Source organism: Procambarus clarkii, chromosome 26 (assembly GCF_040958095.1).
Source record: "Procambarus clarkii isolate CNS0578487 chromosome 26, FALCON_Pclarkii_2.0, whole genome shotgun sequence".
NCBI lineage: Eukaryota > Metazoa > Arthropoda > Malacostraca > Decapoda > Cambaridae > Procambarus > Procambarus clarkii.
Window position 1 is genome coordinate 19,384,287 of NC_091175.1, and position 24,811 is coordinate 19,409,097.

At 45.0% G+C, this 24,811-nt stretch overlaps 1 protein-coding gene across 1 annotated transcript in view; it reads right to left on the reverse strand.

The window, feature by feature from the left end:
* The window catches only part of by (focal adhesion protein tensin), a 93,634-nt gene that overhangs the window by 7,406 nt on the left and 61,417 nt on the right, over positions 1 to 24,811 (reverse strand). The window contains exons 12-17 of the mRNA XM_069331519.1: positions 24,365 to 24,487; positions 16,508 to 16,693; positions 15,503 to 15,645; positions 14,352 to 14,420; positions 4,801 to 5,021; positions 2,799 to 3,017 (exon numbers count right to left, since the gene is read on the reverse strand). Of these exons, the coding sequence (XP_069187620.1) occupies positions 2,799 to 3,017; positions 4,801 to 5,021; positions 14,352 to 14,420; positions 15,503 to 15,645; positions 16,508 to 16,693; positions 24,365 to 24,487 (961 nt within the window). The remainder of the gene's footprint in view (positions 1 to 2,798; positions 3,018 to 4,800; positions 5,022 to 14,351; positions 14,421 to 15,502; positions 15,646 to 16,507; positions 16,694 to 24,364; positions 24,488 to 24,811) is intronic.

Here is a 24,811-nt window from a genome sequence, read left to right on the forward strand (position 1 = left end):
CAATTCTCATCCAAATTACATCATTATATAAATGTTATGTGTGAATAATTTCCTCAAAATATTCTAATCTTATTAAATTTCCATTTTCCATCCTTCTATACTGTATATTTTTAAAATCTATCTTGAGGTTATTCTTGAGATGATTTCCGGGCTTAGTGTCCCCGCGGCCCAATCATCGACCAGGCCTCCACCCCCAGGAAGCAGCCTGTGACAACTGACTAACTCCCAGGTACCTATTTACTGCTAGGTAACAGGGGCATCAAGGTGAAAGAAACTCTGCCCATTGTTTTCTCGCCGGCGTCCGGGATCAAACCTGGGACCACAGGATCACGCGTCCAGTGTTCTGTCCGCTCAGCCACCGGCTCCCTGATCTAAATGATCTAAATTATATTTCCAGAATAAAACTAATAAAAATAACCAGAACTTGAGACTATTTAACGTGTTGTGTATATGTGGGAAACAGAGTGTCTGCCCTGCTGATACAAAGTCAGCAAGGCAGACACAAAGCTGGATCACAATTTTAAGTTAATGCTCTGCAGACCAGCTATTTTTATCAATGCCTTGATATCAATCCTCAAACCATTTCACTAACCATCTATTTTGTTTTAGATTTTTCCTGTACTCAAGACCATTAATTTCCAAACATTTTGATAACAAAATCAATGATATCCAAACCACGTATCAAAGAGTTAAACGACGATGTTTTGGTCCGTTCTGGACCTGATAATACAGTAGTCCAAAATGGACTGAAATGTCAATATTTTATTTTCTGATGTGTGGTTTGCACATACAGTATTATCTTCAGCCACGTCATTGTGACTCATCATCAACAAACTCATTGTTTTAAGTCAATTCTTTTTATAATGATGTAGATCAATCATTTTTATATAAAAAATATTTATGCCATAAATAACTGCACAATCTATATAAATAAAAATGGAAATGTTCATTTGTGCATAATCGTTAATCTCCTAAAGTTCTTCACCGATTGCTTTGAGATTTTTACACAATGTTCCATTCGCATCCGGCCAGGTTTTTATATACATACTATAGATGTCATGTCTGTGACGGTAAAAAAAAAACATGCTTTTTCTGAAAAATTGTCTTTTATATGTTTTTCATGTGAAGGAAATCTTCGAAACCTGTTTACCGATGGCTTTGAAATTTTGACACAATGTTGCATTCGAATAGGCGCGTAATTTACATATCTACTATATACATGCTTCACCTGTGACAGGAAAAAACATGCTTGTTTTGAAAAACAGCGCCATCTGTTGAATGTAAGAGCAACACACGCTGTAATCTCCGAAAGTTCTTCACCAATTGCTTTGAAATTTTGACACAACATTGCATTCAAATAGGCGCGTCTTTTTATTTACCTACTATATAGATGCCACCCCTGTGACAGGTAAACACATGCGTTTTTGAAAAACAGCGGCATCTGTTGCACATAATAGCAACATGCTCGCTATACTAAATACTGTATGTCACAAATTCCATTTCAATGTTTCCGATTGCATTGATAAATTTTATTTTCATAGATTTCGATTTACTTTATTTTTTATTGAATTATTTTGTGTGACTGTGTTGTTTACCATACCGTTCATTTCGTAAGTATAGGTATAGATACCACATCTGTGACAGGTAAAACTATGCTTTTCTTGAAAAACAGTGCCATCTGTTGCATGTAAGAGCAACACACATGTTATACTAAATATGTTACAATTCTATTTCAATATTTCTGATTGCATTGATAAATTGAATTTTCATAGATTTTGATTTCTTTCATTCTGATTTAATTATTTTGTGTGAATTGCATTGGAATTGAGCTGTGTTGTTTACCATACCGTTCATTTCGTGAGTCTAGTTTATTTTTTTATTTTTTCATATTTTCATTTCATTTTTAACTGTTTTTCTTATATTTCAGTGATGGGAACATCAGATCACTTGATGTTCCCAATTTTCTGATACGAACATCAGACCATTTGGGAAGGCATCGGACGAGGGAGTGGGGAATGGTGTGGATGACGAGGGGACGGAAGTGAGAGATGGTGGGGAAGACGAGGGGACAAGGGAGGGGGTAATGGTGGGGAAGGACGAGGGGACAGGGAAGTTTGGAATGGTGGGGATGGGGGATGGAGAATGGTGTGGAGGACAAAGGGACAGGAGAGTGGGGCATGGTGGGAAGGAAGAGGGGATGGTGGAGTGGGGAATGGTGGGGAGGACAAGGGGACAGTGGAGTGGGGAATGGTTGGGAGGCCGAGGAGATGGGTGAGGGGGGAATGGTGGGGAGGACTGGGGGACAGGGAAGGTTGCTGTGGCTCAGCAACGCACATGCGTTGCTGAGCCACAACAACGAGTGGCCGGGTACTGCTAGTGTAGAAATATATCTATACATTTGTAAATTCTGCAGTGCCTTGCACACCAACGTTTGATATACACTATTTATTGATTTGACTCGATGGCCCGTAACTAACTCAGCAATGTTTATACAATTTAATATGCCGCTACGTACTCAAAAATACTTTGACATCAAAATCATTGTTTTAAACTTATAAATAGGTTAGCAAGTAGAAAATTCTTATAAACATTTTACATCTCACTGAGTAAACATCATATGTGATTCATTCACTTTGGACCAGACAATGGAGCCCCCCACCAATGGAATGCAAGTCAGTAGTGACAAAAACAGATATCGAAACGAAAAAATTGAAAAGCCATATGACAAGTTCAAATCTACATCCTTGAACTCCTCAGACACATGCACTACCAACTACACCATGACGGGCTTCACTTACCAAATACAGGCTCATTTGCACATCCTTTGAGTCTAACGCCTCTCGAGGTGGGTTCAATAAGGAAGTGCCGCACCAGTTCACTAGCTGGATCACTTGATTTGGCTGACACATTTGGGGGTGGTGTAGACACTTTCAAGGCAAGGCCAAAAGCTCCAGGGAATGAGTTGGAATCTCGCACAACAAACGTGCCTGGTGCCTTGTCCTTGAGCATTGTAATAGCTGAAGAAAGAGAGGGATCACATTATGATATTATCTGCTGATTATAAAATAATTTGAAGTGAAAGGAAGGTAGTAGTAGTAGGCTTTAATGTGTTCTGAACATGATTTCAACGTGTGTGTAAATTCAAGGTAAATAATTTAATGATCGTTCATTTTAATTAAAGTAATGTAATATTATAATTAAAATGATTGATTATTAAATTATTTACCTTGATTTTACACATAAATATTGATTTCACTCTCGGAACACACACTTTCTATCTTTAGTATGATTTTCAGAAACAAAAACAATGCTTTAACAGAACACGATTATATGCAATGCTTTAACTGCCCATGTGAAATGGGCAGTTAAACAGCAGCTTTTAACTATCCATGTGAAGTAGCTGGTTAGTCTTGGTTACACAAGTTATTCTTGTAAAATATTTAGCTGCTCGAGTGAGTACATTTGCGAACCAGAAATTGTCGAGATGTGTGTGTGTGTATAGAGTACAACAAATATATTTAAATACACTGAAATTAGTTAAATTGGGGTAATAGAGCACTGCAGTGAGTAAATATTTAACAATTCAGCTGATGAAACATCCCCCCTTGTCTGTTGCAGCCCTCTAAAGGTGAACAAGCCAATTACTGGTCCATTCACCTGGTCTGTATGGGTCTCGAACCATGGATCCCACGCTTGTCAGGCAGAACCTCTATCGACTGGGCTATGAGTAATTACTTTATTATTTTTTATAATTTTATAAGGTAATTACTGGTTCTGTCATACCATAAGTAGCTGCACCAGGCCTCTGAAACCCAAGCCTTGCCTACTAGAGCCCAGAGGCCAGATTCATAAAGCAGTTATGCAAGTACAGTAGTTTTGAACGTGTACATCTTTCCTCAATCTTTGACAGCTTTGGTTACATTTATTAAACAGTTTACAAGCATGAAAATTTCCCAATCAACAGTTGTTATTGTTATAAACAGCCTCCTGGTGCTTCGGGGCTCATTAACTGTTTAATAATTGTAAGCAGTCGACAGAGTGAGAAAAGACGTACAGGTTCGTAAGTGCTTGCGTAACTGCTTCATGAATCTGGCCCCAGGACCAGACTCTAACTCTCTTTCTACAAGGGAAAGAGATATTTGCAGATCAAAGATCCAATAGGCCTTTAATTGTGCTAAAGAGGAAACTATAAACTATGCTGTCTTCACATTTAATGCTCACAAATTTTTTTAAAGTTATTAACTACAGCATCAAAATCCCAGTGCTTTGACTAAATTAAAAATGCCAATATTGATGCTACTTCAGACTAATTAGCAACAACCTCGAGAGGTTAGGTGGGAGGCTTAAGTTCGAACTGTTGTTAGGAAAAGCCACTTCAAATTTTACATTTGTCAAAATGTAAAAAACATGCTGGATAAACAATTCCAAATGGTTTCTGATCTTCCAGACTGTGTGCCTATATTGAACTGCAGGCAACAACAGCCTGCTTAGACCACCTGTCATAGGGCTGGGTCAGACACTGGGCAACAGAAGCACTGACTCTCAGAACCACAAGGTAGGTATACAAGATCTACAGTTTTATTCATTTTAATTATAAAAAAAGCTGAAAAGATAGATATAAAATGATTACATTAAATATTTTAGCAGTGCATTTTTTAAAACATAATTTAATTATGACATTTAATAATGTTTAATTCTAAGGTTAATTCTAAGGTTAATAAGAAATTCCATTAGCATATAGTACTGTATTTTTATCATTCTATATTGACAGCACAACAAAATCTTTGAATAAACTCTTACCTTCATCTCTCGTTATAGTTGGTTTATACCAGAACTTTGAGATGTCTTTAACAAACTTGGGGTGTGAAGAGATAACCTCAGTTGACTCATTGAGCGACGTGAGTGAAGAACGGCGCGACTGGCTGTGATAAAGGGAAGGAGCGGGGCTGGAGTGTCCATTAACTTCTTGCCGCAATGTTTGGGATGTGGCGGGAGATGGGCTTCTTATTCCCATTTCTTTGCTGTTTTGGCAAACCAACAAAACTTTAGTTATTACAGATTTACAGCAATTACTTGGGCAATATGTTGCAACAATTGCAGCTAATTTGTTCACAATGAAGCCATATCTTAATTAAAGCACAGACATATTTCCGTAACAGTAAATGTCTCCATAAAAGTAGCTTACTCATATTTATAAACAATTTAATACAAAAGCAAAATGAATGTATTAATTACACAAGCAGTAAGCAAGTATGCAACAGTAAGCCATATACATTAAAGAATTTCATTATTAATCTGTATCTAACAGTAAACTCCCAAAACTGGACTTTTTATAGCTATGATTAACAGTATTTTCTGGGAGTAGCCCCATCGGCTCCCCGGAGCTATCCCAGGCTGATATACTAATGTCAGACTTTGGCATCAGTCATGTATATGGAGTTCTTAGGTCTACCGGGGACCACGGCCAGAACTGGGCCCCCTCAGAGAGGCAAGGGGAGCAATGGCCTATAGAAACCTCCGTGTGGTTGGAAGCATTCTATGTCTGCCATCGACCGGATCAGGCACCCAGAAAGGTAAGCGCCTCAAAACAAACCTCTATTCTGGTTAAAATTGCTACTAAAAGCCGAACTAGTGGACAGAACTCGCCAACAGAAAAACAAGCAAACTAGTGTGACGTCACACATCGTTGCGCCGCTGTTTGTGCAGCTCCCCCCTCCCCAGGAGGGGGAAGGGGAAGCCCCAGACCTTTCATGCCGGCTACCCACACCTCAGTTCTTGAGGATGATACTATAGGCGAAGGTTGTGTGCTCTGGTTCCAGTATCGCTACAGCACTGTGCTTTGTGTGTGGTGTTTGTTTTCTGTGGGTGCGAGAGCCAGGAGTTATCTTCAGTACTCGGGCTGCATGCGCCTAGGGCTGCCTTTCCTAGGTGCCCTGTAAGTACTGCCCTTGGGGCTTGGGGCCACCTTCCACAGGTTCCTCGGGATCTGCCTCTGCAGGTCCGTTCTACCGTTCAGCTTTTCGGCCGCCTTTTGGGCTCTTAGGTGTTCTGTTCTCCCTTGTTACCTGCAGGTAAGAGGCAGTTTGCACTGGTAGGGGCGCAGGGTGCTGCGCAGCTTTGTATTCCCGACATAGCGGCCGGCTCTGTTCCTTGGGGTTCGCTGTCCTCTTGTGGGGTTTTATTTTTGTTTTTGCCTTGTGGGGGGGGGGGTTCTGCCCTTTTATTCCACTGGTGTTTGCCCTTCCACGGTTCTCCTCAGTGGCATCCCCTGCTAGGTCCCCGTGAGTGTACACGTCCCTGGGGTACAGCTATAGAAGTTTGCTTGGTAGTTTTGGGCACCGGTTAGCCGCACCCTGCCTGGGACTACCTGAGCATGAGTCCTCTTAAAGTAAATGCTCAGGACCCTGGGAATCCCCTAAGTGGCGCGTGGGTCCAATGGATGTGACCCCGGAGTCCCCGCTCGCTGTGTGCGAGTTTGAGGGTTGCTCGGTCCCCTTGTCTCGGGGTGACCCTCATTGTTTTTGCCTCTGCCACGTTGCCTGTTGGGTCGGTGATACTTTCGATCCTGAGTCCTGTGAGTGTTGCTGCTTGCTTGTGACTCAATTTACCCAATCCTCAGATGATTCTATTTGGGTACAGGCGGCGTGTGTGTTGCAAGCTAGGTTTCGTCTGTTGCAACGTGCTCAGTTGGCTGCTCACCCGGATGCCCCGGGGCTGCCCCGCTTTGCTTTTCGAGACCTGGACTTTGGGGTGGGAGGTCGCTGCGATCCTGGTTCAGTCCGCATCCTCCTCGTCCTTCCCCTTCTGTTGTTCGTTCTGGCCCCTCCCCCCCTGCTTCCGGCCCTGAAGTGTCTGAGGGTTTCGGAGTCGGAGCAGGGGTTACTTGATCTCGAGACTCGGGCAGCTTCGGGGGATGCCCCTTCCAGGAGGGGGCGGCGGAGGTATTCGAGTCTTGTCTCCCGGCCGAAGCTTCTGGGTCTGACTAGTGGGCCCCCTTTCTTCCAGCTTCTACAGCTGCTCCGTCTTTGTCTTGTGGGGTCGGTGCTTGGGGAGAGGACTCAGCCTCGGGTCCTGCTGTGAAGGACCTCGTGGCTGGGGAGGGGCAGACTTGGGGGCCTAGGGGCCCGCTGGACCCCACCTGGGTTTTTCTTCCCTCTGAGCGGGGCTTGTTGTTACAAGGTGTGGGGTTTTCTTTTCCCCCCCTGTGTACGAGTTGGATTTGGTGTCGGCCCCTCCCCGGGTTCGATTCCGTGTTTCCCTGGGTGCGTCGGTTCCATCTTTCTGGAGGTTTTCGGCTTATCGCATCCAACCTGGTGTGGTGCGGGCAGCCCTTGCAGCGTACCTCCTGTGTGACCTGGATTATGCCTCTGAAATGGATCCGTCCGAGTTCAGGTTTGGGACTTCGTTCGCTTTCTGGCTCCGTTACGAGGTTCTGGAGCCTTCCTGGCTAGCGAACTGCCCCTTGATTGTTTTGGATTCCTGGCATTCCTTATGTCGTTCCCGCACGCTGGAGTGGCGAGAAGCTTCCATGGTGATTCAGGTTTTCCTGGGTGGTGATCTTGAGTACCTGAACGAGTGCTTGTTTGCCCCTGCCCTTCCCCGCGATGTGGGCGTTGTTCAGCTCCATGTGCAGGTTCCCACCCTTTCGGTGGCGCTCGTGGCGGAGGACTTGCGCACCCGGGGCCTTTTGGCTTCGGCCTTGCGGTTCTTTTCCCTCCTGGAGCTGTGCTTGGATTGGCTCGTGGAGGATGTGAGGACGCTTGGGTCCGTCCCAGAGTCCGGCACCTTGTCCTCGGCAGTGCGTTCATCGGTTGCCTTGTTGAAGCTTTTCACACCGATTTTGCGGGATGCGGTTTTCCTGTTTTATGCTTCTCGTCTCGCGTGTCGGCAGGTGGTGCCGAGTTCCTCTGTGGAATCTGCTTGGGCTCTGGCTCTTAGGCTGTCGTCGCCTATTGTCCTCTTCTGTTTGAGGAGTCGGCCGTGGTGCTGTTTATCCAGGCTGCGTCGTCGGCATGTCGCCCGATGTCGGACTTGCTGGTTTTCGGGGGGTCCCGGGGTGGGTCTTCCCGGAAGAGTCATGCCAGAGCTCGGGGTTCCTCTTGTCGTGGTAGGCCACTGGTGTCAGGTTCGGGTTTGGCTCCTGCTTCAGACCCGCCCCTGTCTGGTCAGTGCTGTGTTCGTTCTGTGCGGGGTTCTGGGTCTCGTAAGGGGCGCCGGCCCTTTCGCGGTTTGGCCCATTGACGGGGCGATGGGGGGGAGGCTTGCACTGTTCGCCCACACCTGGTCCCACGACTCGTGGCGTTTCGGGTCGTGTCTGTCGGCCTGCGGTGGCTGAAAGGGGGGGGGGGTGTCTGGGCTGGCAGGGCAGGTTTCTTTCCCTGCACTCTGTCAGGTCGTCTTGGAGTGGGTTCACTTGGGCATCATCGAAATGACGTCGTCCCTCAGATGGGTTTCCCGTCTGTTTCCGGTCCCGAAACGGGACTGCGCGGACCTGCGGTTCATTCTGGACTTGTCCCGTCTGAACCCCTGGGTTCATTGCCCCTCCTTTCGGATGACTACGCTGTCTCAGGTTTGGCTCCTCTTGGAGTCAGGTGCTTGGATGGTGTCCCTGGACCTCCGAGACGCTTATTGGCTGGTCCCGATTCATCTGAGGTTCTGGGACTGCCTCGGTTTTGTTGTGGGGCATCTAAGTTACCTCGCGTGTTCACACACCTTACGCGGATCGTGGTGGCCCGTTTGCGTCTCTTAGGTGTTCGGGTGTTGGCCTACCTCAACAACTGGCTGGTTTAGGCTCCCAGCCGGTCGGCTTGCTTGCTAGCCAGGGATTTGGTTCTTTCCCAGCTCGCCGGGTTCGGGTTCTTGGTGAACTGGAGGAAGTCCCATCTGGTCCCCTCTCAGGTTCGGACTTGGCTGGGTCTCGTTTGGGACTCTCGGACCGCTTCCTTGTCTCTCCCTCCAGAGTCTCTCCTGTGGCTGCGGTCCCGTTTTCGTCTCTGTTTTTGGTGGGCCCTCAGGTCACCCAGCGGTTGCTCGAGGGGCTGTGTGGGAGCCTCAACTTCGTGATGGTAGTCTACCCGCCGGGTCAGGTTTGGCTTCGTCGACTGTTCTGGTTCCTTCGGGGTCACCCCTTCCGCCTCTCTCGCGATCGCTGGGTTCAACCCCCGGGGGCCTTGCATCAGCTGCTGCGTCGCCAGCTTCCTCTTCGGGTTTTTTTGGGGTTCAGTGCCTTGGCGCCTACCCAAGCCCTCGCTCGATGTGTACATGGATGCGTCATCTCTCGGCTGGAGCTTTGTGACCAGTGCTCCCCAGGCCGACCAGAGACGTTGGGGTCTGTCCTTCAGTCGAGTTCACAGCACGGTGCGGGAGTTCGCGGCGGTGTGGTTTGCTCTTCGGAGGATTCAGGTCACCCGCGGAGTGACGATTTGGCTCCATTCGGACTGCTCTCCGGTGGTTCATTGCCTGAACCGCGGGGGTTCGATGCGGTCCTTGTCTCTTTGGGGTTGCTTGCTTCGGGTGACTCGTCTGCTGAGTTCTCAGGGTTTGGCTCTCCTGGCAGTACACGTGCAGGGAGTGTCCAACGTCTTGACCAACGGCCTGGTCTCGCTTCGTTCCCCTCTCCACAGAGTGGACGGTCGACGACGCTTCCTTCCGTTGGCTTTGCCAGACATTCGGGCACCCCAAAGTGGACCTCTTCGCGTCGGCGTGGTCGAGGCGCCTTCCCGAGTATGCGGCGCCCTCCCCCTATCGCGAGGCCGTCGGGGTCGATGCCTTTCGGCTGGACTGGTCAAGGTGGGGGTTCCTGTACCTCTTTCCCCGGTTCGACTGTTGCTCCAGGTCCTGACTCGCTTGGAGACTTACCAGGGGAGAGTTGTCCTTCTGGCCCCTTGGTGGCCAGCCCAGCCTTACTTTCAGGCGCTGTTTGCTCGGTGTTCGAACCCGAGGGTTTTCTCGCGGCTCGGCCTCTTTCAGCAGATCAGGCCGGTACGTCACGTGGCTGGTTCGATCTTCTCCTCGAGTCTTCACGTATCAATCTTCTCCTCCGGCCTGCTCATGCGCCGCCTGAGCCGTCCTGTCTTTGGACACAGTGCTCGCTTACCTTTCGTTCTCCTCATTTCATTGTGGCCTCTTCGGTCCGGGATTGTTTCTCCAAGGCTCTTTTCTTGTTGGCATTAGCCTCTGGGGGTCAGGTCGGGGAGCTTTATGCTCTCCTCCGGCACAGGGGTTTCTGCTCTTTTTGGTCATAGAGATTGTTTTGTTCGCTTGCAAGCTGTCTCCTCCTTTTCTGGCGAAGAATGAGACTGCTGCATTTCGGAGGGGTCCGTGGGTGGTTGGTACGGCCGGGGGTGCATCATTCTTTGTGTCCGGTTTGCGGCGCTTCGCCGTTATTTGCGCGCCACGGCTTCTGTGTCCGGAGACGCGCTTTGGGTTGATCCAGTTTCCCTTGTTCCCTGTTCGCGGGTTCAGGTCTCCCAGGTCGTCTGCAGGGTTATCAAATCCAGCCAGCCTGCGGTCTATCCCCGTGCCCATAACGTCCGTAAGTTCGTGACTCTTGCTGCCGTCTTTGGAAATATGTCTTTGTCTGATATTCAGGTGCGGGATTTTTTGCTGGTCGAACAGGGTTCTGGCTGCTCATTACCTCGTGAATGTCCCTGGGCCCCATCGAGCCTGTGTTGCTTTGGGTCGGGGGCTGCAGCTAGTTGTCTCGACTTCGAGTTGAGGACTCGTGAGCGACGACCGCCTCCCGGGTAAGTCCCTTTATTTTTCCGTCTGTGGGTAGTTAGCTCCGGGGAGCTGACGAGGCTCCCCAGAAAACCATTGTTGAATGTAATGAAACACCATTTTCTGTGTGAATCCCAGAGGCTCCCCAGCATCCCTCCCTCCCCTCCAGCTGGTGGTTTTTTCGTGTTTTGACATCCAGCCTCAGAACTGATGGTGTGGGTAGCCGGCGTGAAGGGTCTGGGGCTTCCCCTTCCCCGTCCGGGGAGGGGAGGGCTGCGCAGACAGTGGCGAGGCGACGTGTGACATCACACTAGTTTGCTTGTTTTTCTGTTGGGGAGTTCTATCCACTAGTTCGGCTTTTGGTAGCAATTTTAACCAGAATAGGGGTTTGTTTTGAGACGCTTACCTTTCTGGGTGCCTGATCCGGTCGATGGCAGACATAGAATGCTTCCAACCACATGGAGGTTTCTATAGGCCATTGTTTCCCTTGCCTCTCTGAGGGGGCCTGGTTCTGGCCGTGGTCCCCGGTAGGCCTAAGAACTCTATACACATGACTGATGCCAAAGTCTGTCTGACATTAGCACATCAGCCTGGGATAGCTCTGGGGAGCCTCCGGGACTCACCCAGTAAATGGCGTTTCATTACATTCAACGCTGTTTTTTTTATTTAACTAAATCATTTTATTTTATTGGGAATAATACCAATCAAAGGCAATCAGGACACCTCATGTGCTACAGAGTATGTACCTTAAATGAATGATAATTTCTATTAACTTAGTTTGGGAGAGAGAGACAATGCTGTTTTGTACATTGTACAGCAATGTTGCCAGTACAATATTTGGCTATACTGTACAATACAATACAGGTATATAATGAAGTACAGCACTGTATAATGAAGTAATAACTACTATAGAGGGTGTCATAAAAAAAAAGTTGAAAATTCAAATGCCCGACATATACATCTGAGAGGAAGGAAAAAGTGACAACTTATGTAGTCACTTTTACCCTTCCTTTTAGTCTATGTTGGACTAGCCGGAACTGACTTGATAAGTTGACCAAACCACACACTAGAAAGTGAAGGGACAACAACGTTTCAGTCCGTCCTGGACCATTCTCGAGTCGAATCACACAATCGACTTGAAAATGGTCCAGGACGGACCGAAACATCGTCATCTCTTCACTTTCTAGTGTGTGGTTTGGTCAACATATTTCAGCCACATTATTGTGACTCATCGTCTGCATACCGACTTGATAACTGTGCAGGACGGACTGAAACTTTATTACTTCCTTTCTTTTCAGAAGTGTGGGTTTAATGTTTTAATACTCCTACAAATATTGCTCTATGAAATTCCTTAACTTTTGATATCTGAAATGCAATAAAATACCAATATATCTTGTATCATCTATTTTTAGCTGCATAGCATGGCATACTTGTGGGCAATTAGCTTAGGTTTGAGCCTTGACAAAACACAATAAAATGATATGTGATCAGATGACCTTATGAATCTGTGATCTGGTAGATTCGATTTCTATATAATGTTCTATTAGTTAGTTCTGTAATCTATGGATGCTAGTAATGTAAAGATAAGTTATGAATTACAAAGTTTTCTTTCATGCATGCACTGAAACATCGGCGTTGAATGTAATGAAAACACCAATTTCTGGGTGAGCCCCGGTGGCTCCTTGTACAGTACCTAACATCTCCACTGTTAGGTACGAGTAGCTATCAGTCGCAGAGCCAGAGACCCAGAGCCAGAACCTGGACTCCTCACAGAGGCACAGAGAGCAATGGCATTTACATTATCTTGCTATATAACACCATGACAGAAGGCTCCCAGAAAATCAGCAAAACAAAACAGACCACAGCTGGTTACTTCATATACCTGTCGATTCACAATAGCCAAAGAACTCCCTAAACTTGATATACAAATGACCCAAATTGTTAAAATGCTCGTTTACCCCCACCCCTCCTTATTTGGGGAATGGGGAAGGACATACGGGCTTAAGGCCTATTAACTGTTGAAATGTAATATTAAAGCCAACAACAACAGGTTATTGATCAACCTGTGAAAAGTTCAAATTTTTTGCCCTAATTTCCTCCCCGACTTACTACAGGAGACAAAGCTTTTTGTACCATTGTGTGGTCACCACATCTCTATGTTGTAATGTAAGTCATTGCCAAAAGAAGTCCAACAAAATCATTCCCAAAATAATAAATTATATATATATATATATAATTAATTAATTAATTAATTAATCTTTATACGTTCCCAATCTTTACCATGTTTATTTAGAAGCGAGTTTAAAACACACTGGTCACAGCTGTCTTCATCTTGATTTACACAAATATATTTTGGAGACATGAAGTTCACCGAGTTCTTATTGAAATAGATATGTGAAATCTGAGAAGAATTTTAGGAGTAATAAAAGTTAGAAATATTCAAAGCAGCATCCAATGCTGTAAGTGCAATAACAGCATTTCATTTAATAGAAAATGACAAATAATTAACTTCATATACCATGCACTTCAATAATACTCATTAGTCAAATGGTACCAAATAACATACACTTATGCAATCTGAAGGTATGCAGAGAATGTCAATAACATGGCTGAAACAAATAACCTAAACCACACATATAAAATTAAAGTGACAATGTTTAGGTCCATCCTGGACCTTTATCACGACTTGAAATAGCCTCAGAACAGACCAAGATATTGTCACTTGTATTTCATTTCATGTGTGTGTTGGTTGGGCTATTTAATCTGAAGTTATGAGATTTGTTTCAGGAGAGAAAAGGCTAAATAAGCAATACTGGATGCTATATGAGCAGTCTTCAGTATATGATGCTAATAAGTAACTGTGTATATTGCTGCAGAACTCAATATTTTCTCATGCCTTTTAACCTTACAGTTTGATATAAAACTCTCACAACCCATACGCTTGATGCTTCGTTATGAATGAACTAACAAACATAAGTACTGTAAAGCAAACAGTTTGCCTTTCATGGAATCCGGAGCTGCCTTGTATGGGCCAATAAGCCTTCTGCAGTTACCTTTATTCTTATGTTCTTATGAATCGTCAATGTATAAGCCAGTCTCTCAAACTCACAGGCAATTTGTCAAAGCAAGTCCAGTTTTTGGAGAAATTCACTGCATAGAATAATCCTTTATATGTGTCTTTGCCTCTTTGAAATTTATGGCATTTACATAGCTACAATGGTCACTGTAAATAGTAAATAGATTCAATAGCAAATATTTATTTAAATTTTAATAAACTACTTGCTTAATACTCAAAACTGGCTCACCTTTTGTTTAAAATATCTAATTGCTCAAGAAGTCAAATACAAACAGTTAGCTTCAATATGTAACCATTTACTGTAACATGGTACCACTATTTTAAGCTGGTTTGAATTTTATACAACACTTATTCATTATTAGTTTTAAATTGAGGACATTATATCCCAAACTAATAACTGTACATTACATATAAATAATATTACAGTATAAATATATATTTTTTTTTAATTAGGGCTATTATAATTTCCTACAGTGCAAAAATGCTTCTGAATGATGTATGTACTTCATTACTAATTAAAAATGTGAAGATATAATCTATGGTTCTGAAATCTAACCTGGGAAGTGACGCAGACTTTTTGACGGTAGGTCGAGACGAGAGAGAAGACAGGCCAAGGTGAGCTCTTCTGCTTGGCATCCAGTCAACATTTATGCACATTTACCACCAACATTAATTAACAGACAAAGAATGTTCAGGTCACCATCCACATTTCCAATAGTAATTTTTTCACAAAGATAATCAACACAAGGGTTACCCCCCATGGATCACAGTCAGAGTGGATATTAGGGGACAACATTTTCAGTGTATTGAAAGGGTTAGTCATAGGATATTGATTCAAATATTACAGATTAGGTGTGTGCAATGTCATTGTAGTATTGCAGAATAGGCACAGCATGCAGATTTGGTTCCCCATTTGTTAGCAGCAGCACAGATTGCCAGTGGTACCAGTGAGGACGTCAAGTTGGTTAGCAGAACCAGGAGAGTGAGAGGGAGTGAAAGAGAGGGGTGGGGGATGGGGAGGGGGGAAATATAATGAGGATTAGAGTTTATTCTTTTAAGTCAATATACAGAGAAAATCAAAATAATTCAATCTAATTTTACTACCATATGCAAGTGCAATACTTCAATGTGAAGAGATCACAAACAAACTCTTAAGGTTGAAACAAGTCAAACTTTTAAATTGAGCTTCTCAGACAAAATGTAAAATGTATCAAGTCCCAAACAATCTTTTCACATCGACACTATAATAACACAAACACCAACACAAGCAAGGCTTTTCCTCACTGGAGCAATAAATGGAAGTTAAGAGGAAAACTGAGCCGTGTGATGGTGAACACAAGTGACCACTGCGCATGCAGCCCATCAGCAACACGTAAGTCAACTTTCTTTCCGAGCTTATTATGCTTACAACATCACTGTATTACTTGAATACTTTATTGGAGTATAGAATAATAACTTAAAGAGTAGTTTAGAGTACTTTAAATATAGATTTGAAACACTGGCTAATCCATACAAAGAGTGAGTGTTGAAATGCTAGCAAAAAAAAGGTAAAATCAAGCAAATTGTTTTACTATTTTAGATCAAAAGAATTTGAAATTCAAGATTATTAAAGTTATGAACAATAATGCAAATTCTTGCAGAAGCATGCACTTGGCTGGGAAATTAGTGAAGATCTTTAAAATGCAAACGCACAGAATACTCATTTACCGTTGCATGGTCGGACTCTTCGGTGGAAGTCCCTGGTTCAGGTAAGGGGTTGTAGGCGTTGCTGGAGGGAAACCAGGAGTGATTGGTCGGATGCCACCAAAGCTACTCTCAGTGTCACTCTGCCAAGCACTGTCTTCTCGGCTCTAGTAAGAAAACATTATTATTATTATTATTATTATTATTATTATTATTATTATTATTATTATTATTTTAACGCTAAAATGTTATGGTTTAGTTAAACAACGAATGATTTAGCATAATGGCACCATGGTTATTAACTAGACCTACTGCAGTACATCACCATTATTATTTTGTTAATAAAATTAAATATTATTTACATAATAAATAACATGATTACTGTAAGATTGAAACTAAATAATAGAAAATCATGCTCTTACGTCTCCATACAGTTTAAAACACATCACCTAATATTGTCTGAATTCAGTCTTGAACATTTTTGTTCTTTACAAATGCTCAATTACAAAAATCCATATTCATTGAATGTTGACAAGTTAGCTAATTATTTGTGATTGTAACTGGGAAAAATCCAGCTGTTTTGATGTAAAGTCTTAATGGTACATTTTATGTTTAAATTCATAACTGTAGTAATATCTTTACTAAGTGACAATCTGATATCAGATTTGGTATAAGGAACAACTTTCTCAATAAAACTTTGTGTTACTGTTTAATTGGGAAGAAAATGCCCTATAAGGGAGACTTCAAGTAAAAATACTGTACATAATTATATGACTAAACATGCTTGACCTTGCAGTTATTATTCTACTCCAAATATAATAAACCAAACCCAGCGGGGAAAAATATGCACGAGTAACATTAAATCAATATAGAGTTATTATTACCAAAGTTGATTCAATGTTATATCAATGCTGGCGGCCCAAATTTGCCCGGTGGGTAAGGAATGTTTATGACGAGGAATGTACATGAACAGTTTTCAGCTTGTCTAACTTGTACTCCATCAAGGATAACTACCAAGAGGTAGCTAACCTGGGATGTTTGAGCCGTCTGAATGATTGTGACCCTGCAGAGGTGGTGACAGCAGTGGTGGTGGTGGTAGTTGTGATGCTGCTGCGTATGGGGTTGGGCGGTGAGGTAGTAGAGGGTGGGGGGATGAGTGGGGGAGCCCAGACTGGCTAAGGTGGCACTCAGGGCATCTAGTGAGTCCAGTCCCTCCTGTAAACACCACGTAACGCATGGTTCCAAGGTCAGCATGCAGTTACAGCACCAGCAGGAAGGTTAATAATTTACAGCTACAAACTTATATTTTCCCATGGGTGAAGGACAAATTCCATTGTTCCCATGAGTGAGAGAAATCCGGAATTGTATATCCAGGACAGAGTTGAAACTACGAGCGAAACTTTTCGCTCGAAACTATTTAATTCTGTTCTGAATTAAATACTGTACTATACAGAGTACAATACATGATATTAAACAGAAATTTATTATAAACCTCCCTGCTTTGGCTTCAAAAGCTGTCAATTGTAATTTTGTCAGTGCCTACTAAATCTTCAAACTCAACTTAAATAAGTAAGTTCCTATAAGTGTCTTGTATCAATATATTAATGAGCTTGAAAGACAGAGTTAGAAGGTCATCAGAAAAACTGGAAAAAACTGGAAAAACTGTAGCCACAAGGAGATAGGTAACAAACTAGTTCATTACTCACAATGTTTCAGTGCTCATTTGTGACCATGTCAAGTCTTAGTTGTTGCAAAGCTTCAGAGAATTCAAGTAAATCCAAAACCATCATGCAGTGCAACGTGTTTGTAATTTTATTTGGAAGTCTACTGGTAAAATTTGAACTATTTTACAGGAGCTGAACCATGTAAAATTATTTTTTCTTTACAAGTTATAAGGCATACTGTCTGTCCATCTACTTAATTTCTTTAATTTATTTGTCAACCTTATGTTAGTAATGTAACTTCAGTGCAACCTTATACAGTACTGTAATATCAAAGATGGAGCAAACATGAAAGTCAGTGATAACAAACATGAAAAGTCAGTATATACAAACATGAAAGTCAGTATATACTATACATACAGTATATCCTTATTTACCATATGCAATTTTTATTGACATTATTTTATGAAAAGAAAAAGTTATTTATTGATTAGTACAGTACATGTCTATAATTCAAATTTGTTTATTCTAAAGTATTAGAAATTGATAAGGAAACTAGTTTTTAATTTGTGTCTAAAGGAAAAATATACAATATATACCAAAAAACCCTAACCCATACACATGAAATGACAGTGACAATATTTTAGTCCATCCTGGACCCATCCTGGAATTATTAATTACAGTATTATCAAGTTGTGAGATGATAAGCCTCCAGAATGGATTGAAAAATTGTCACTTTCATTTCATTTTGTGAGTGTGTGTGTGGCTCAGATTATTTGCTTCAGCCACACAACTTTTTTTCTATGAACTAATATATAATTTGACATTCATACATTGAGTACAAAAAACCAGCATTGAATATAATGAAACGCCATTTTATGGGCGAGTCCTGGAGCTATCCAGGCTGAATAGGTATGTATAACTTTCTGGTATTAGTCAAAGTGCTTGGAGTTCTTGCCTACTGGGGACCACGAGCCAGAACCTGGCCCCCTCAGAGAAGCATGAGGAGCAATGGCCTATAGAAACCCCCCTGTGGTTGGGAGCATTCTATGTCTGCCATTGACCGAGATAGGCACCCAGAAAGGTAGGCACCCCAAAACAAACCCCAATTCTGGTGAAAATATTGCTACCGAAAACCGAACAAGTGGACAGAACTCCCCAAACAAAATTATCAAACTAGCATGATGTCATCACGTCACCGTGCCGCTGTCTGCGCAACCACCAGACCATCAATCACCAGGGGGAGCCCCAGACCATCCGCACCGCGATCCAACTGGCAGTTCTTAGGCTGGATATCAAAATACGCGAAAAACACCGCCGATCGGAGGAAGGGAGGGAGGGATGCCGGGGAGCCTCCGGGACTCACCCAGAAAATGATGTTTCATTACATTCAATGCTGGTTTTTTGGGGGGAGCCCCGTCAGCTCCCCGGAGCTACCTCACCACAGATAAAGAAAATAGGGAAGGATCCGGGAGGCGCACACCACGCGCCCTAACTTAAAAAACCCAGACCACAGGCGAAACAAAGATTCAAAAGACCCGAACCCCAGACAGGAATGAGGGAAGAAAGGGAATGCGGTCAACCAAAACGTGTCCACAACCCTAGAGGCCAAGATGCGCAGAGAACAGCGAAAAACCACAACCGAACAACAAAAGAAGCACCCCCGGCCTGACCAACCAAGCAGCAACTCAAGGACCAAAACTAGAAGAAAGAAAATAGACCACCTGGGCCAACGACCAGGATGGCACCAGAAACACAAGAGCAGGCCGGAGGCGAAACAACGCCCATGACAGCAAGCGGAACGGAGCAGAAGGAACAGCAATACTGAACGCAAGCTGGAGCGGCTCCGCCAGCACCACCCACGACGAGGCGACAGTACACGGAACAACCCGAAGGGAGAACAAGCCAACCCTATCAGAGACCGAAGGACCCTTTGCAGTGATAGGAAAACCGGAAGGACCGCCAGGAAAACAGCACACCGCCCCCGAGACGAAGCACGCAGGTGGGAGACCAACAACGAAGTCACCAGTGCCCACACAAGCGACGAGAAACTAGAGACAAAAACCCGAGACATGAAAACTCGAGGGGAAGAACAAACCTGCCCTGTACAGAGCTGGACCGATCCACAAAAAGAGGTGGAGCCGCAGTAAGACCCACAGGACCGGAACCAAGTAAAGCAGTAGGTCCAAGGAACCAAGGCAGGCAAAACCAAAAGGAACAGCTGCCAGGGAAACAAGGAACCCAATCCCAGCGAGCCGAAAAGGAACCAACCCGGGTGAGCAGAAAACACCCCGTCCGGGAGGAACCCCATCCAGGACCCCTGAAGGACCAACAAGGCCAAACACCAAGGAGCCAGGGCCCAGGCAGAGGCCAATGAGGAAAAAACGAGCACCACGAATGAAAGCGCGAGACGCAAAGCAAAAAACAGCGACCCCGTAACCCAAAGGAGCAGCGCAACCAACTCCAGCAGGGAAGAATGATGCACACGTCCCCGAGGTATCAAGGAGGAGAATGCACAGGACGTGAACTGCAGGAAAACAAAAACACACGTCTCAGAAAAGGGGAAAAAAAAACGGAGCCAGGACAAGAATCCCAGCTACCCATCTCAAGAAAAGGAACCAGTAGGGTAGGAGCAGTGGACCAAAAGGCAAAAATCCCCACAGACAGCATGACACAGAAGCCTGCAGTAAGATACAAAGAAAAAGTGAAGAAACTCAGTACCAAAACAGAACACCGGGGTAGACCGAAAGCAGGGAACTGAACATGAACAGAGGCCCACCCGAGAACCCAACATCAGTATAGCCAATAAGCACCAACCCAGATACACAGTCAAGTGTAGCATAGGAGGAGGAAAAACCCCGAATACGGACCAAGTAGCAGCCGGCAACACAATGTACATGACCCACCACCAAGTGTGTAGTGGAGGACGCACATACACCGAGGGGCACCATGGATATCAGGGTGCAGCCAGGCACCGAAGATAGGCAAGGAATGAGTGTCCAGAGATCAGAGACCAAGCAATGAAGGACACAAACAAGGACCGAGGGAATGAAGGAGTGTCCACACATAGGGAAAAGACCCAGGTGCCGAAAAACGAAACAAAAGGCACCGAAATGCGGGGCATTACCCCACAGGACAATGAAGAATAAGACACACGAACAAAGGAAAGTCACTGAAGACACACCCAAAGTGTCCAAACAAAACACACAACACCCCCGTGAGGAGCCATCGACGCAACCCTGCCAAGCGGGGAAGTGACAGAGCAAACAAGAATAGTGTAGTGACCAAGGGTGGAACATGCACAAGGGAACACAGGAGGAAGCTTTGTACCCAATGAGCCACAGACATTAAAAAGAACCTGAGCAATGTCAGAGGAGGTAGGAAATGGAATGCACTAGGAAGCGATGCAGAAGAGGCAGACTCCACACACAGGAGCAAATGTTGAGAAGATAGAGCCCAGTAGGCTTTGGAAACTACACACCGCCGAACGACAGTGGAGAGGCGGGACCAAAGAGCCAGAGCTCAACTCCCGCAAGCACATTTAGGCAAGTACCCCACCAAAAGTCGGGAACAGCACCTGGCCGACAGAGTCGCCAGACAGGACAACCTCACCTGCAGCAGGACAACCTCACCTGCAGAGCGGAGACACGACTGTACCACAACACAGTCGAGCACAGTAACATACCTGGAGCATCGTTAGTGGTTTGCCCGAAACGCCATGCATACTAGAGGCTGTAGGCACTGTATGTACTACTACCTGAATAAAAGGATGAAGTTGAAGGTGAAATATGTCCAGAGGTGCGTGCCCAGCAGAAGACGAGGTGCAGTACTGAGGAGGAGGGGGCGCCACGCTGAGCCACCCCACACCCAGAAGCAGAGAAAAGAACGAAGTGAAGACCCCATATATAAAATCCAGAACACCCCCATCATATAGAAGGCTATGACTGGAGAGAGAAAACGAGCAAGAAGCCGTAGAAAACTGTGAGGAACGATGCGGAACACACAAGTACGTTGCCCAGAAACAAAATGAACACCCAGGCCCCAGTGCGCAAGGTACGAACCACACCACCCGTCCACCGGGTGGCGTGGTTCGTACACCAGGCGGACATACACATATCATACATGCACATAACGAACAGACACATCGTATACACATATCATACAAACACCAAGAAGGCGTACGCAACGAACAACGTTCCAATAATATTGGAAAGTACGAAGAGGTTCGCAAACCAACGAGAACCACGACAAGGAAGCACAAATGCACAGAGGTACATACAGATAAAAAGACACCCCTGATCAAGGGACACACAGGTACCCCGATACGGAGGGAACAGTATCGTGATGTAAGCGAGAAAAGGATGAGGAAAAGGGGGTGAAATACACCTCCAGGAATGACGGACCAAAGAACCCGAAGGGACACGTAACCGAACCCAAGGAGGGGTAGACCCAAAACCAACACGAACGGAGAGGGGGAAGGAACACCCCCCCCTATGAGAAACTGCCAGCCCCACATCGAGGGTACAAAGACCCAAGCGGGGCAAAATGGGGCCAAGGACCCCCAGGCAACCCCCTTTCCAAACCCCGGGAACTCTACAGCAAGACCCGGGACTGAGCTGCACCCCCAAAGTCCCAGCTTCACAAGGAAAAGCCGGGGCAGCCGTACAAACACTTGGAGTCCACTGGTCAGTCCCATACGGCACGGCTGGAGGAACAGACTCGATAGCCTCTGCCGCCACCCCGGAAGAGGAAAACCCTCCAAGACCGCCCGAGTCTCAACCCAACCAGACCCTGCTCCAACCCCGAAAACCGCCTATGGTTCAGAGCCGGAAGCAAGGGAGGAAGTGTGCACAATAGAAGGGGAAGGACAAGGAATGGAAGGAGCCAGAACCAAAGCGACCCCCACCCCCAAGTCCGGACCCCAACAATCAAAACGGGGCAGCCTCGGGGCATCCGGGGCCGCAACCAACCAAGAGTTGCAGCAACCTACCCTTGCATGCAACGCCGCAGCTGCCTGCACCCACTTATCATGACCAGTGGCCTGGGTGAACAAGAGCATGTACAGACAACACCCATCACACGACACAGGGTCATAAGAAACAATGCCCCAACAGGCAGCATGGCGGAGGCACAACCGGTGAGTGACCCCGAGACAAAGGGACAGATCAACCGTCAAACTTGCAATATGTGAGAGGGGGACTCAGGGGACACATCCATAGGACCAGAGCCCCTGTGGGGTTTTTCAGGGCCCTTAGCCTTAGTTACATGCTAAGGGAAGCCTAGGCAGGGTACTGCGAACCGAAGCCCAAGTCTCCCAAACAAACTTCTAAAAACTGAACCCCCGGGACGTGTCCACTCACGGGGGCCAAGCAGAGGACCACCAACAGAAAATATCTAAATAGAAACACCTAGAACAGTAAAGGGGGACCATAAAGACAGACCCCCCATCAGGCAAAAACAAAAACAAAAGAAAAACCCCGCAAGAGGACAACGTACCCAGGCGGAACAGACCCGGCCACTGTTATTGATGAAAACTAGCTGTGCAGCACCCCGTGCCCCTACCAGTGACGAAAACTACCACCTACCCAGAGACAAATAAGGGCAACAAATCCCCAGCCGACTCCAAGGACAACCCAGTACTGAGCAGTAAAGGACAACGGAAGTAGAACCCAAGGTGACTTGTGGAAGGTGGCCCCAAGCCCAAGGGCAGTACTTACAGGGCACCTAGGGAAGAGAGCCTAGGCACATGCAGCCCGAGCACCGTGGAATCTCACTCCTGGCTCACACCCCACCGGTAGAGACAGTCCACACTAGAAAGCACAGAACTTAGTCAAAAACCGAAGCCAGAGGCACTCAACCAGCCAGTAATTCCATCAGCCAAGAACTGCCAGTTGGATCGCCGGCGCGGATGGTCTGGGGCTCCCCCTTCCGAGGAGGGGGGGTGCGCAGACGGCGGCGAGGCGACATGATGACGTCATGCTAGTTTGATAATTTTGTTTGGGGAGTTTTGTCCACTCGTTCGGTTTTCGGTAGCAATATTTTCACCAGAATAGGGGTTTGTTTTGGGGTGCCTACCTTTCTGGGTGCCTATCCTGGTCGATGGCAGACATAGAACGCTCCCAACCACAGGGGGGGTTTCTATAGGCCATTGCTCCTCGTGCCTCTCTGAGGGGGCCAGGTTCTGGCTCGTGGTCCCCGGTAGGCAAGAACTCCAAGCACTTTGATGCCAGAAAGTTATACATATCCATTTAGCCTGGATAGCTCCGGGGAGCCAACGGGGCTTCCCCCAGAAAATGCAAGTAAATTCAGATGCTAGGGAATTCAAAGGAAGAAAATGTCTCAAAATTCCAGCCATTCTGAATTTGTAAATTAAAAATATATTTTTAAACACAAGACTGGCATTCTTGATATTAATGAAAAATATTTAATACAAAACTGTCTCAGGTTGATTTATGACAGAACCATACACCCACACTCCCCCTCCCCCCCCCACACACACACAGTTAATTAGTAATTAATTTGCTCAAAGCTGCTAAAAACCGACAGGAATTTTTGTTCAGAAGAAAAGTACTTTAAAAACCAAGCTTTTAAAATGTTTTAGATCCCAATAATGTCTGTCATGAAGAGTAATTGCTTTGAAAGTTGATATCTACTCAAAATTCTGAATAAAATACTAATATTTCAGCATACATTTATGTGACGCTACTCCAATACAGAGGTATAGTGCCACGTCACTAATGCCAGTTAGTCGCAAGCATTACTCAAGCCAAAGAGGAGCTTGTTGTTACTCATCAACAGGTCGGCATTACACGAGCAGGGGAAAACTCCTCGTAGCTATTCATCCTGGACGAGCATTAAAGGAGCTCGAAAGCTCCTTGTAGCCACTCATTCTGTGGCCAGTGTTTGAGGAGCAGGAATGCTTCTGACAGAAACTTATCTTGTGCATCATAAAACGCTTTTTTTTTCCTTGTACATTAAAACATAGGTCAAACCATAGTCTAACAATATCTATACCGAGGTTCTGTAGCAGTACAAAGCAGATAATCTCCATGTAAACTGACATGTCTTATTAGTTTGTTCTTAGTGCCTCAATCCAATATGCAGCATTAACATGCAAACCATTTCAACTCCCCCTTTCTTTTCAATACATGCTGCCCAACTTCACTCAATACTCACTCAAGCTCATGCACCTACCTTAATGAAATATAACAAAATAATAACAAACCTGATTTGTCGATGAGACAACTGTTGTTAGGAGACCATCAACTGGACTGGAGGATGAATAAGATGAATAGTTGATATGACCATGAGGAGATGTTTGGAGTTGACTTAGAGCCAGTGAAGAATCCTATAAACAACAGTGTATTGTAATAAGCCATTTTATTTTTGTCAGAAACAAACATGTTGCATATATTTCAATGCCATTACTGTATATAACTACCACAGTTACTTGTTTATTACAAATAATCACAACTAATTGCAACTAATTTTTATTGCAACTAATCTGTGGTTCTTTGTGACCAACATACCTTGCAATACAAAAACACAGCAGTCTTAAAAATACAAGTCCTGACCATCTCATGATTACAAATAGTATATAATTCAGCACTATTATTATAAATATACTGTGCTTCCCCCCCCTCCTTCTCCTCCATCTATATTTACCTGAATT